Raw genomic sequence first — 15000 nt, forward strand, 5'->3', positions numbered from 1 at the left:
CTCGTTTTGGGGACAGCTTCTTTCATGTCCGCCCTTATCAACTGTTCCTTCCTTCATTCTGGCAGCCAAACATAATTCATGGCTTCATAATTAATTAATCCACGGATTGGGGTGAGAATCAATCATTACACGCGGAAGAGGGCAATGAATTTAGGAGAGAAAAAAACAGAGAGAGAGAGAGAGAGATGACAAAAAATGAGGAGAAAGAAGAACAGGAAAAAAATTGGTGCGAATAAAATGAGGATGAAATTAAAGGACAGTTAGAAAAAGATGAAAGTTGGAGACAGAGTAGCACGTGAGATAATGAGAGAGAGAGAGAGAGAGAGAGAGAGAGAGAGAGAGAAAGAGACAGAGAGGGAGAGAGAGAGAAGAAAAGAGGGCCTATGACATTGCAAGCAAACACACAAATGCATTCAATTCAACCACACCCAAAATGGACTTACCATCAGCCAGCAAGAGGGCTATGTGTGTGTCGGACAGAGACAGGATTGGAGGGGGATGAGGGACGATGGAAAGAGATGAGACAGAGAAGGACATGTCAGTCAGAGACAGAGGAAATGCCATGGCACGAAGAGAGAGGATATTGCACAGGCGGTAATACGTAATGAGTGTGATTTCGTGATATCATGGGTGCTGATCATGGCTGGATAGCACCAGAGGCCTCACGATTTGATCAGCAATTATCATGATTCTTGAGTACTCATTTGATATGATAGTGATTCTTTGATATATTGCAATTCTTGGATATATTGCGACAGACAGGGAATGCTATAGAGGTTTTACATGTTCTTTCAAAAGTAAAAGAAACTGAGTTATAGGTACTTAATTCTCTCAATAGGTACGTAATACTTTCAATGTGCATTGCAATACTAATAATACAAATACATATAAATAATAATACATACAAATTGATGACACTTTACAATATTCAACATATTATATTGAGCTGCTTAGGGCTGGACTATCATGCAAACATCTCCATACTCAAGTGAATTGATTTTTTTCTTCACAGTGTTGATGGTGTGGTAATGTATATTTGTTTGATAATGCAGTGGAAAAACAGAACTTGAATGCAAGATCTGCAATGCCCTGACTAGGATTATGAACACGGTGAAAATGCATAGGATGCGATGATGCATTAAGAAAGATGTTCACAGAAACAGAAAGTGCAACAAATGACCATTTTGTTCTTTTGGTCAAAAGTACAGTTGAAAGTAAGGCCCAATTTCATTTAATTTCCACTAAATTTAATTTTGGTTGACACGTACTCCTCACTATGACAGAAGAGCATCGTCTACACCAACTAGCTAAGAGGAAGAAGGATATTGTACACTCACTTTAATCTTGTCATGCGGTGATAATGGTTTGATGATGTTTTTGACATATAAAATGGGAGTCAGTTAGCAGACAAGCTTTTTTTGCTAATGTGAAATGAACTCTATAGCCATATTAAAAGGATACAGAGAAGAGAAGTGTTAAAGTTGTTCAATGAAGCAGATGATTTAATGAAATACGCACACTGTAACGCACATAACGTCTCAGGGGCAGAAAAAGACAAAGAGAGAGAGAGCAAGAGAGAGAGGGAGAGAAAGAGAAAAGAGAGAGAGAGTAAAATAAAGAATTATAAAGAACTACAAATCCTTTCTTTCTGATGTTCTTTTCATTAAATAAAACATCCATATGAGTGGCTCTTCTGGCCTTAAGCACACATACACACATACACACACACGAGCGCATGCACGTACGCACACACACACTCACACACTCACGAACACACACACCCACGCTCAGTAGTGCTATACAACATTGTTACACATATACAAAGCACAGCAGTACTGCCTCTGACATAATTACAAACACACACAGACATACACACACACACACACACACACACACACACACACACACACACACACACACACACACACACACACACACACACCTCCCACACACACATGAGTAAGCACATGCAGGCCAACACATGCACACATCTGGAAGTGCCCACAGCTGGATCTGACAAGGAAAACAACCCACTGCAGAATGTCAATCACTACTACTGCAAGTCATGCTAACTAGCCCGGCTGCCCCAGGCTCAGCCTGTCACTACTGTTTTCCCTTGGCTTGTCCCCGTTAAAACACGGTGACTAATTCAGCCTCGGAGGGGCTGTTAATGTCGATGTTGACTGTGTGTCTGAAAGCTGGAGGTGTTAGCACAGAGGCTAACCGAGATGGCTAAGACTGTATCTTTCAGCGCAAAAGGCTAACAGGGACACTTTTTAGCACTTGAACTGCTAACTTACTGCTTTAAGCTGTGAGCAGAATGTCTTGCTGACTGCCACTCACATAGGTCATTGACTATCTCATAAGGTTTTTTTTTTTTCACTGCATCCGGTGTAGATAATAAATCATTTGAGCTGATAGCACAAACAGAGGCTTTAAAGCAGTGGTTCCAAAACTTTTCATTGCATGACCTTGTGCTTGTATAGATAATAACCTGTTTTTAAACAAAACAGGTTGTTGCATAGCTTTTCTTTAACATTGTTTCTACGGTTGAACCGTTACACATTTTCAATTTCATTTGTTCAGAGCTCTTGTTTAAAATTGATCAAATCTGCATGGATGAAATACAGTTTTATCATTGGCTGTGTCGGTTTATGTTTGTTGTATTAATAATATTTATTTTCTACAGCCCTGAACTTGTACATTAAAAATGACAATTGACCTAATGACATTTAATGACAACAGTCATGGCTATGATGGTGTCATGTCAGTCTTATGCACAACCCTTCAAATAAAGTGTTACCAATTAGGCTAGCTATCCCCTTCTAACATATTGGTAAAAAAGTAGGCCCTGACAATGTTAAGAAAGTACATAAATCACTGTCTAGACTGTCTACGTCACTGAACAGGTTAGCTATAGGTTACTATGCTAAGTACTGGCATACTTATTTTGACCAGTAGTTGGTTGTTTAGGGCTTTCCTTCAGTTTTTTCACCCTCAACCCTCCCCTTGCTAAAGCTCTTTGTTGCCCCTGGGGACCTACTTCAGACTTTGAAAGTATGCTGTAAAGGTATGTTATGTTAGCACAGTGTCCAATTGTCCAATCCGATTTTGTGGCTGTTTGCACAAAGGCTCAACCGTGAGTCTTAAGACTTAAGGGATACTGGCATAGGTTACACGAAAGACTGCATCATTTCCATGGTGTGACACACGGGTGCAACTGGCAGCGAGAGAAAGTGTTTGAAGTTGACGCTAATAAGAATTGTAAATGGATGCCGAGAGCTCACAATGAAACATTTATTTCCTTCTCAGTGTACCCTTCAGGCAAATGTGTGGGGAACTTTCTACCGGGGATCGTCAAATAGAATATTCATCAGAATATAGATTTCCACAGAACCCTGGTGAAGCTTACGCTATGAAAAAGGATTCTTTTTGGGGCCCTGGTCATTGGGTAGAACTTGTACAGTCCCCGAACAAGATCTCAAAGAGTTGAGTTGGAGCCTGGCGGAGCTCATTAGCTTTTTGCTGAACCATGTGTGTGTACATATAAATAGAACCATCTGAGGGACACATGGTTTGCAGGGACCGAAAGCATGTCCAGTGAAGTTTCCTCTTTTTTTTCTTTGACTATTGTCATCTCAGATGCCCTTGTTTATGTAGTCATGAAGATGGCTAGTGAGGGAACTAGATAGACTGAAAATAATGAGGCCAACCACACTGATGTCACACACACATAAACACACACACACACACACACACACACATACACACACACACACACACACACACACCAAACACACACTCACACACACACATTGTTAACACAATAGGAAACAGATATCCCATAATTATGCCTCTGTAAGCTATATTCAATGGATCCATTGTCAAAGCTGTCTAGTGAATTTCAGGCCAATCCCGGAGAAATGAAAGGAGAGGTGATGGGGGAGCAATCAGGATCACAATCAACATCTTTCTTATCGTCATCCTCATGAACTGAAACTGAAAGAGTCAAAATATGTTAGTCTCTGGGGCAAGAGAACAGCAAAGTGTATCAGTCTCTCCATCTCTTTAAGAAAAGCATTACCAGCTTCACCACAGTACACACTCTCTCACACACACACAAACACACACACACATTCACACACACCTCATACTATAACTGCAGAGTCATCAGGAACCTCACCAGAGCTTTCTTACTTTGTGTGTGTGTGTGAATGTGTGGGCGAGTTTTCTTGACACAAAATCCCTGTGGGTGGAAAGATAAAGGGAAGACTCAAGACCCCGGGGATGACTCTCTCTTCTCTCTCATTCTCTCCATCTTTCTCTTTCTCTTCATCCAGGTCTTCCCCTTTCTCTTCTTCCTCTCTTACGCAGTGTTAGTTAGAACCAAGAGGCAGAGAGGATGTACTGTACATGTTACACACACAAACACGCACACACACAGACACACACACGCACACACACACATACTGCCCAGTCAGCGGAAAAATATATTGCATGTATTCACATTAACACATTAACACCCGTGAACAGGCACACAATCTACAGTCCGCATGTGTGCACAAATACTTGATCAGCATTTAAGAATGATATACATCACTGTTAGTTATATACTCATCTTGCACTCCCCATTTCTGTGACCACACACAGACACAGACACACACACACACACACACACACACACACACACACACACACACACACACACACACACACACACACACACACACACACACACACACACATAGATACACACAAAAGCACTGTCAGCAGGTAATAATAAAGGCATAAAGGTAAATCCACATTATGGTTCTCCCATGACAGTCATTCAGGCTTTCACACACCATAAAAGGCCCAAACTCAGCATATGCACATGCTTATATGGTGCATGCTTATAGAGAGATACACAAAAGTTTTAACTGTTTTTTTTAAGGTGCTTGGCAGGTAGGTTGTTTTAAGCCTTTTGGAGAACTGGATTCAGACCGCCTTGATTCTTTCTATCTCTTCGTGTGATCCCAAGTTACACTGGTGTCAGCCTGATCAGAGCCGATGGCCTTCAGCTCTTCAGTCCGCTATGTTGTCTGTAACTGAACTACTTTCTTTCTTTCATGACAGATAAATGTCTCACTGGAATACTTTTTATGTTCAAAATATAAAATATGATGTTTTTCACTGACACTCTAATGCTACTAGGGATAAATAATAACTGTTTCTAAGACAAATGTTTTGTGCCTAAGACATTTGCACAGGACTCTCAATGTATATGGAAAGACAGACACACAGAGGATGTAAGAACAACCGTCCACTTAGCCAGATTCAATACCACATCCACAATTATACTGACACACACACACACACACACACACACACACACACACACACACACACACACACACACGTCTGTGACATTCATAACCATATTGTTGGATCACACCCTCTTCAGTGTCAAGGCTTTAATGAGATTGAATGAGCACAGTGTGTGTGTGTTTGTGTGAGTGTGTGAGTGTGTGTGTGTGTGTGTGTGTGTGTGTGTGTGTGTGTGTGTGTGTGTGTGTGATTCTGTGCGTGTGTGTGTGTGTTTGTGTGTGTCACAGCCAAGGTCTCTTCTCTCTCTCTGCCCTCCTCTGTCCCCCTCCCCATCTAATGTCGGTTTTCTTTTTGTCGTTTTTCTCCTTTACCCATTCCATTTAGGCTATTTTTGTCTCTCCTTAACCCCCCACCCCCAACCCCCCTCACACACACTCCCCACCCTCTGCAAACCCCCCCACCCCCCCTCCCCCAACTCATCCTGGCTCCTCCAAAATTCAACAGCTCCATTTAAATCCATTACACCTTAGCTCCATGGAAACAGTTACTAGACAACTGTCTCCTCTTCCTGCATTCTCTCTGCTGGCTTGTGTGTTTGTGTGTGTGTATGTGTGTCAGTATGTGTATGGGTGGGTGGGTTTGCTTTTGGATGTGTGTCTGTGTGTGGATGGATGGGTGGGCTAGTGGATGTGAGTGTGTGTCTAATTCCATGGTGGGCTATGATGTAATCCCTAGTGTCATTGGCAAAGTGACAGTGGTAATACCCCCCCATGCGACCCCTTCCCATTTCGCTCCCAGAATAGAACACACATAATAAATCATGTGCTACTGCACAGCAGCGAGCAAGAGGGAGGGACACACACACACACACACACACACACACACACACACACACACACACACACACACACACACATAAACATACAAGACACACAGGCACACACAAGACAACAGTATTGTTCACTCATCCTGATTACACTCAACACATCCATCAGTGCATCCATCCATCCATCTATATAAATATATATATATATCCATCCATCCATCTACTCATCCATCTGCCCACATCCTAACTCACCTTCTTACTTATCTATCTATCTGTCTGTTAAAGGATAAATTAAACAATGACTCAATCAGTTAATCTGTGAGCCTGTCCAACTATTAAGGTTGGACGATTATGACATGTCATCTCTGTGTTATGTTTATGGTAATGGATAGATATTTCAGACACGCCCCTCTGAGACCAGTACTTACTACAGTTAAACATTGTTCATGTAGGCCCAATCTCAGGAGTAATGGCTACTCTACATCTTACAGAATAGGTGGAAGGTTTCAGGAGGACCTGAACGTGTGCTCTTCTCTGGTTGGACCATGGACGTGCAACATGCTGGGCGATTACGAGATTGACGCTCCTTCGGGAGTTTTGCCCTTCAGTGGATGGCTTCCTGGTAGCTCCTGGCGCCTACTGCACTCTGCTATGGTGGCAGTGCCAAGGTCATCAGTTCAATTACCAGAGAGTCAGAGTGTTGTCAGTGCATCTGGATTAGAAGTCACCTAATCATATAGCATGCTCTGTCTTATGGTGCGTTCCATTCAAACGTCGGACAGTGTGAAAGCTGTAGTAATATTCTGTTTATTAGCCCTTCTGTCTGATTTCTGTCTCATGGAATCAGTCACAAACACAGTACTGTCCAACTTCTATCTACAGTTGCTACAGTGCTTGTATGTGCAAAATACTGTGTAATGCGTTGTTATCAACTGTTATTGCTAACATCTGGTAACAATAGCCAACAACACACCAGGGCGTAACTATAGAGGGTGCAGCAGGTGTGGCTGCACCTGGGTCCGTGGGGTGTCGGGGCCCTTAGCCGGGCCCAAAAAATACTCATGTCACTCGCCGGGCCCCCCTTTCAAGTACAGCGAAAGGCCCACACTCATTTCAGTGTCAAATGTCCTCTGATTTTGTTTGAGTACGCGCTACTTCTTACCTGATTTCAGTGTGAAAAATCCAATATATACACTTGGGTGTGATGTCATTTTTGGCTCCGACATCTGACTTCCATGGTACATGGATCGCAGTAATAGTACAATTTCAAATTTTGGTTCTGTCTCCAGTACTTGCTCCCAAATGTGTGAGTTGAAGTCACCTGTACCCCAGGGAGTCCGTCTCATATTTAAGTCCTAATCTTTACTTAAGCCCATTTCCTGCCGGGGGAAGGGTTTCAGTGTCGCACCGCTCTAATTCTGGAAGTCTCCTGACATATTACTGTAATCCCTGATGGATTTCAATATTAATTGTGTCATCTGCATTCAGTGAGGTTCCTGGAATACACACACACACACACACACACACACACACACACACACACACACACACACACACACTCACAGACAGACAGAAGACATAAGGCCTGGATTTTTTTCATCCCATGGAGAAAAGAAAAAAAAAAACGTTTTGTTCCCTCCCCCAAAGTTGCTAATGACGCAATTCAGTGAGGTCCGAATGCAACACACACCAGCTTCACTTTCTGGTTGACAATGAGGAGATTTGAGCACACACATGCACCCACACACACCATGCAGACACAGGGCATACACATCCGCTCCTTCCAAACTAACAAAAGCGCTTTTGAAGAGATTATCAGAATTTTAAGCCTCTTCTTCAAAAGCCACCTAGAGGCTGAATGATCGTTTATGAAGGTTCCTAATAGCCTGCTTATGACATCACAATACATCGTCAATCTAAACTCTCAAATCCTTAAATCGTTTCATCTCCAACAACACCAACTCTTTAGTCACAATGCAGTTATACTATTCTTCTTCCCCAAAAATTATACTTTGTGAGTCACACTTGATTCTAATTTATGTTTCTAAAACTGATTGTTCAAATCCTTGATTGTGATGGGCTAAAAGCCTGTTAAACTGGGATAATACCAGCACATTCAGGATGCTCAACCATTGTACATCCACCTTCAACAATCTTTATATTGACACCATTTTTGGCCTTAATCATTCATGAAAATAAGACACATATTTTTGCTCAAACCATTAGGTCTAGTAATTCTGGGTTAATTGCAGATGTAGAGTATAGCAACTTGGGAAGTTTCGCAGGGTTTCCCTTCATAGTGTCAGTGGGTTTCGCCACCTTGTGGATAAACTCCCTCTATTCTCAGGCAGATGATGCAGATGGTAGAGAGATAGATGGATGGGAAAGAAATTGGTCAGGAAATTGGTCTAGTAGAGGGCAGGCGTGTGAGCTGGGTAGAGGACAAGGAGGAGCTTTGTTGGAGAAGAAGCCTTGCAGGAGAAAAATGAGGACCCATTGCTTGGACGCCTGGAGGACAAGTAAAGGCCATATGCATGCACGTCCCATATAGAAGACAGATTAGGGTCCTAGTGGAGGGGGTAGGGGATAGGGTGGGGAGGATGGGGTAGGGGACTCCTCCCGCTGAGAGAGACAGCTGCTCCTCGTATCTCATTCACATCGGTGATGCTGTGCTACGTCTGACACGCTCAAGGTCATGCGTCAGCGCACTGTATGCGGTCCGGTCTGTGTGTGTGTGTGTGTGTGTGTGTGGGACGTATGCAGGGCCATGTGTGTGTGTGTGTGTGTGTGTGTGTGTGTGTGTGTACGTGTTTGGCTGCCCTTTGCAGTCTGTGAGTGACATATGTATGGCGTGCGTGCGTGTGTGTGTGCGTGCGTGCGTGCGTACACAGTGTTGACTGGAAGAGGCCTGGCTTTATCCATAATGGCTAATGAAATGAAGACCATGTCTACATCACGGGTCAATTAGACCGCTAACTGATTCAATAGCAGTCATTAGGATCCAGTCTAGGCTGGACACACATACGCTATTCTCTCTCTCTTTCTTTTTCTCTCTCTCTCTCTCTCTCTCTCTCACACACACACATACACACACACACACACACACACACACACACACACACACACACGCACACACACACACATACACACACACACAGGCCCACACACAGACTCCCTGGGGAGATATTTTACCAGACAAATGAGGGCAGGTACTGTCTCCTCTCTTGTCCTCTCCTTTCCCCCTCTGCTCCTCCTCCATTCTCCTCTCCTGTCCTCTCCTCCCCATCCTCTCCTCTCCATCTTCTCCTCTCCCCCCTCCTCCTATTCTCCCCCCCCCCCTCTTCATTCCCCACTCTCTAACTTGGCTTTAGGCCAGAGACTGCAAGCATATACAGTATGTATCAATACGCCCTGTGTGTTTAAGTAAGCCCAGCGACCAGGAGTGGCACAACTACAGCTTTACACTCTTACAAAACCACTATTGTTCAAACTACAGTGCTCACACACATACACACACATACACACATAGAATATAGACCGAACTTGGCTTTCTCACACAGTAAGGTCAAAGAGGATAAAGACAGGTGTGAGGGTGTAAGTGTTATAATCTGTTTGCACGCATAGAGACACTCTTTCTCTTTCTCATACACACACACACACACACACACACACAATCTCTCTCTCTCACAACAATACCTGAAGACACACACACACACACACACACCCTTCTGCAGTGGCGCAGGGCCTGCAGAGGTGCTGACAGTATTGATCACATCAGGGTAATTTAGGGGGGACCTCTGAGAGGCAAGCAGTACATTACTCTCTGTTGGTCTCTCTCGCACTGTACTACATGGACAAACACACACACACACACACACACACACACATACACACACACACACACACACACACACACACACTCAAACTGATGCATCTTTCCTTGCATTCCTCAATCACAACCCCTCTGACATGTCTTCACACGTGTGTATGTCTGTGTAGAGTCCAAAAACAATGGGGATGACTGTACTCTAATGTGACATTGGGTTTAAGCTGTATCGGCTCTATGGAGTGAGGGGCCCATGGTCCCATAAGTTGAGGACTTCATCAAAAATCATAAGAAGTGGACAGACCATGATGATATTCTCACAACCAACCATCTGGCTGCTATCTTTCTTTCTTGTGGTAAAACCTAAACACACACACACCTAACACCCACACACTTACACATACACGCAAGACTCGCACACACACACACAAAATGGCAGGCGTAAGCTGCTGCCTTTAGTGAGGTGTTAGATTTTGCACTCTCCTCTGTACTGCCCCTCAGCACGGTTAGATAACACACATTAGATAATGGCTAGCACTCTCTCCCCTCTCCCTCTCCCTTTCTACCTCTCTCTTTATCTCTGTACCTCTCTCACACCCTCTTTCCCTCTTTTTCTCACACTCTATCTTTCTCTCTCACTCCCGTCCCTCTCTTCCCTCTTCCTGTCCCTGTCTCCCTCTCTTACCTCTCTTTATCTCCATCTTCCTCCTCTCTCTTTAGCCCTATTTACCCTTCCTCTGCCCTTTTCTCTATCTTTATTTATCTGGTTCTTCCTTTTTTTCTCTAATTTCAATATCATATTCTCCCTTTCCTTATGCTTTCAGTGTCTTCATCCATGTCCTCTTTCTTTCTACCTCTCTTTTACTTTCTTACTCTTTTCCCTCTCTCTCTCTCCCTCTCATTCTCTATCTCTCTTCCTCTTCCTCTCCCTCTCTCTCTGTCTCTCTCATGAAGATTGTGACTGCTGGACCCCTTCAGCAAGCATTACAGACAGCCAGCTAAACAAACACAACAACAACAGAAAGAGAAAAACAATGCGCAAAAGAAAAACAAAAAGCCTTTGATGATAATTACACTGGATTTGATATTCTTCTCATGTTAGAGCTCAGGGACACACATACATGCACACACACAAACACACACACATATAAACACACACTCACACACACACACACACAAACACACACACACACACACACACACACACACGCAAGTGCGCACACACACACGCACACAAACACACACTCTTAATGTACACACAGACAAACTCACTGCCAAAAACGACCAAGCAGGAAACCACAGACTCATGAGCCACGCTGGTCCTATCTCTCTCTATCTTTCTCTCCCTATCTGTCTCTCCCTCTCTCACAGATCTCTATCCTTATCTCCCGATCTCTTTCTCTCTCTCTCTAAAACACACATACACAAACATGTAGGTCTGCTTAAACATTGGTCAAAGAACAAACAAAAACATGGAAAAAACTAGGAAAAATCCATACAGATAAAAAAGATTGCCTGCTTGTACACACACATATAAACACACACACACACAGGCAAGCATACACACAAACACACACAGGCACACACACAGGCATGCAGACGCACACACACACACATACTCAGAGGCACGCACATGAAAGATAAACCACTGCTTACTATCCCACAAAAAGACTGAGATCTATTCAGGCGGCAATATGCACTCACTGTGTGTGTGTGTGTGTGGTGCTTGAGCGTGTGTGTACATCCGTGTGTGTACGTATGTGTGCTGTAGAGGTGAAAATGATTGAATCCAACAGACTGTGTCTGTTAAAGGGCTCTGTGAATAAAAACATCCAAAGTGAGGGATGTTGGCGAGAGGGGGGAGAAGGAAAAGAAGGCGCCAAGAAAGAGGAACATAATAAAGGCAATGTGTTTGAGAGAGAGAGGGTGTTCACGTGTTCAAATCTGTGGATGTCCGAGAGAGTCAGTGTATTTGCCTTTGTGTGTGTGTGTGTGTGAGTGTCACTACCACACCATGTTTTTGGAATTCAGTTTATTCAGTCTGACCATTGTATACTACAACACCAGCTACTCGCTCTTTTCACCTGTTCATTACTTTTTTTTTTTTTTAAAAAAGGTTTATGTTTGGGTTTTTCGTACATTTATTGTGAAAGGACAGCAAATCCAGCCAGGAAGTGAGTGGATGAGGGATGGGGAGTGTGAACAGGAACGGCTGTGGGTCAGATTCAAACCCTGGCCCACGTGGGCATTTAGACCAAATGTGGCAAAGGGATCAGAGTGTATTATTTTTACCCTGAGGTCCTGAAGTGCATAACTGGTTATAGATGCTCTCTGAAGGTGATGATACATAGGGCAACCTTTTTAAGCAATGTTGCCGGGCCAATCACATGACCGGTTCCATGTGTTCTGATTGGATGATCATGACAATTTATTGATGACCTCCAGATAAAGAATTGTTGCCCAGTATCAATGGGAAAGTTTCCAAACAACACTGCTGAGGAACACTGCCCAGCAACACTGCCCGGTAACACGCTCAAATAGTGATTTTGTGTATCATCACCTTAACTCAGGAATGATTCCGGTCCGAAGCGTTCCAGAATCAACAACAATCAGGACTCTCATTCAGGCCAGTTCTATGGGGACTGTAAAACACCTCTGGCAGAGGGCAGGTTAAACCTTTCAACGTCTGTGTGTTGGATTTCCAGAAAAAAGCGACAGGAGCTAAATTGAGAGGCAGGGTAATTTTACGGGTCATAAAAAACCTACATAGGCATGAAAGTCCTCGAAACAAAGGTATAAAATGCCTAGTTAGCACTGGGTAACATCCAGAAACATAATTTTCTTCCCCATCATGCATTTCCTGGTACCATAGATATTTTTAGTCACAGAGACATTAAGCTCTTTCTAAGGACTCTACACCTCGAGCCATTAGTTACCTTTAAAAAGGACCTTTCTGTACATTTCTGTGAACGTTTATGTTTTGGTGATATTAGTGGGACTAAAAGTACATTTTTGTTGCTCTGTTTGCTAGAGACAGAGAGTGGGTGTACCTGTTATTTGTGCGTTTGTGTGTGTGTGTGAGAGACCGTTTTAATATCACACCTTTCTGTAGACTCATGTCAACCATCCGTGGCTCGGCCAGCTCCAAGAAGAAGTTCTTGTTCTTCTCGTACTCTTCATCGTCAATAACCTTCACCTGAACCGTTTTGCTGTAAGACCACAGAGAAGGAGAAGGTGGAAAGAAAAAAAGATAGAGGGGGAAAGGGAATGAAAGGAAGAAAGAGACATAAGGAAAGTCAGTAAAGCTAAGTCATTTAAATGCAGAGGAGCAAGCTGCAACCAGAAAGTTTAAAGGTCAGGCGTCAAAAGTGAAAGGTTAACTCCACCCTATCTGCCCACTGCTGTTTTTCGCACCCACTCTTCTCTGCCATGGTCCCTTGACTGACCTCAGATGACCTCCCCATCCCTACATCCTGTCTCTAATACCACCAACATCACTGATGTCTGCTACGGTCACCCCGAGATACTCATATAGAACCCACAATGGTTCTATATGAGTATAACTGCGCGTCATGGACTTCTTTGCCCCGCATCGTCCATTATCTTTGTAGAACTGTACAGCTCGTCGGCCGTTATCCCTTACATCAAAATCTTATGGCAAATGTCCTGTGCTGTCATTTGCAATCATGACCAATGATTTGACAATGTCACAATTAACTCTCTCACTCCACCTATTATCTGGGATATTTGGATAATGTAGGGATTTATACCCCTAAGAGAATATAACACACACATACAGCAGAACTTAGAAGGTAAAGTTCTTTTCCTTCTTAAACTTTTGCTGTTTTACTCATTGTCAAGTGAAGTTCTTACAGGTGGCTAGCATTTTCATTGCGTCTAGTCAGGTGTCATTGAACATATCCTCTGTTGCCTTGTGAAGTGCTCCAACAACTTGAAGGACAGACACAATCAGTACAGTACAACTTTGATTATTATAGACAACTTTTCATTCACTCTTGCAACTGCACATAAACACACACAGACACACATCTACAGGTACAGAGCTTATTCTCTCTCACTCTCTCTCTGTCTCTTTCGCCCTCCTGCTCACGCACTCTGACACATGCAGGTAAAGAGCTAAATCAGGTGATTCTAAATCTCTCCCTGGAGGCATCAGTCCCACTGATCACCATAACTAATCTATTATTGTGACCGAATGTCTCTCTCTTTTCATCTATAAAAGCAATTGCTAGCCATTGTTGAATCTACCATGATAAATGCAATAGAACAAGGACTCAAGCACACCTTGAGTAAGACAGACAAAACACACCTAACTGTGTAATGTGTAAATGAACCCACACACATTAATGCAAACCTAGTTAAGTACACAAGGCTGCCTAGTGTTGTAAAAGTATGGTAACAATAATCATTGGTTAACACACCAGCTTTATAAACCCTTTATAATACTGTCGTAAGAATCCACACAGAATTTATTAAGGTGCATTCAATTTGAAGTTTGAATTTCCAAGTTCCCTGTCGAAATTTTTGGACTTGGAGAGTTGGACAAACCTCACCAACCCTGACTTCAAATCCAAGATGGCCGCTACGCACATCAGCAAAACTGAAAGCTGTAGTAATATACAGTTTATTAACACTTTAGGCTTATTTCTGTCTCATGTAATCAGACGTACATACAGTACTGTCCGACTTTTATCCGTGGACACACTGAGCTGTGGTGTTTGTATGTGCAAAACACCACATAATGCATCGATGCTATCAACTGGTATTGCTAATCATGGTAATTGGTTTTCCGACGTGTTGTACTGGAACTCATTCAATTTACTTGTGACTTCATTGTCAGCTGCGAGTTCTGACTTCCAAGGTAAATGGGACAGAGTATGAAACCAAATGAAAGCTTAAGTAATTTTGGGCTATGTAAAAACATAAAGAGTGTCTGAAGTATAAAAATACTAGTATAAAAATAATAACACTTCAGTGAGTTGAGCCATTCAAAGAAAGTCTTATTTCCCATGGTTAGAAA

The 15000-nt window shown here is 42.9% G+C and overlaps 1 protein-coding gene across 3 annotated transcripts in view; it reads right to left on the reverse strand.

Annotated features, from left to right (window-relative positions):
- Positions 1-15000, reverse strand: part of slc8a3 (solute carrier family 8 member 3) — a 91079-nt gene that overhangs the window by 11905 nt on the left and 64174 nt on the right. For 2 of the 3 annotated variants that reach the window (XM_080849976.1, XM_080849975.1), the window contains exons 3-4: positions 13062-13168; positions 444-461 (exon numbers count right to left, since the gene is read on the reverse strand). In XM_080849976.1, coding sequence (XP_080706102.1) covers positions 444-461; positions 13062-13168 — 125 coding nt within the window. The remainder of the gene's footprint in view (positions 1-443; positions 462-13061; positions 13169-15000) is intronic. The other variant, XM_080849977.1, reaches the window with a different exon arrangement.

The sequence above is a fragment of the Sprattus sprattus genome (assembly GCF_963457725.1).
Source record: "Sprattus sprattus genome assembly, chromosome: 13".
NCBI lineage: Eukaryota > Metazoa > Chordata > Actinopteri > Clupeiformes > Clupeidae > Sprattus > Sprattus sprattus.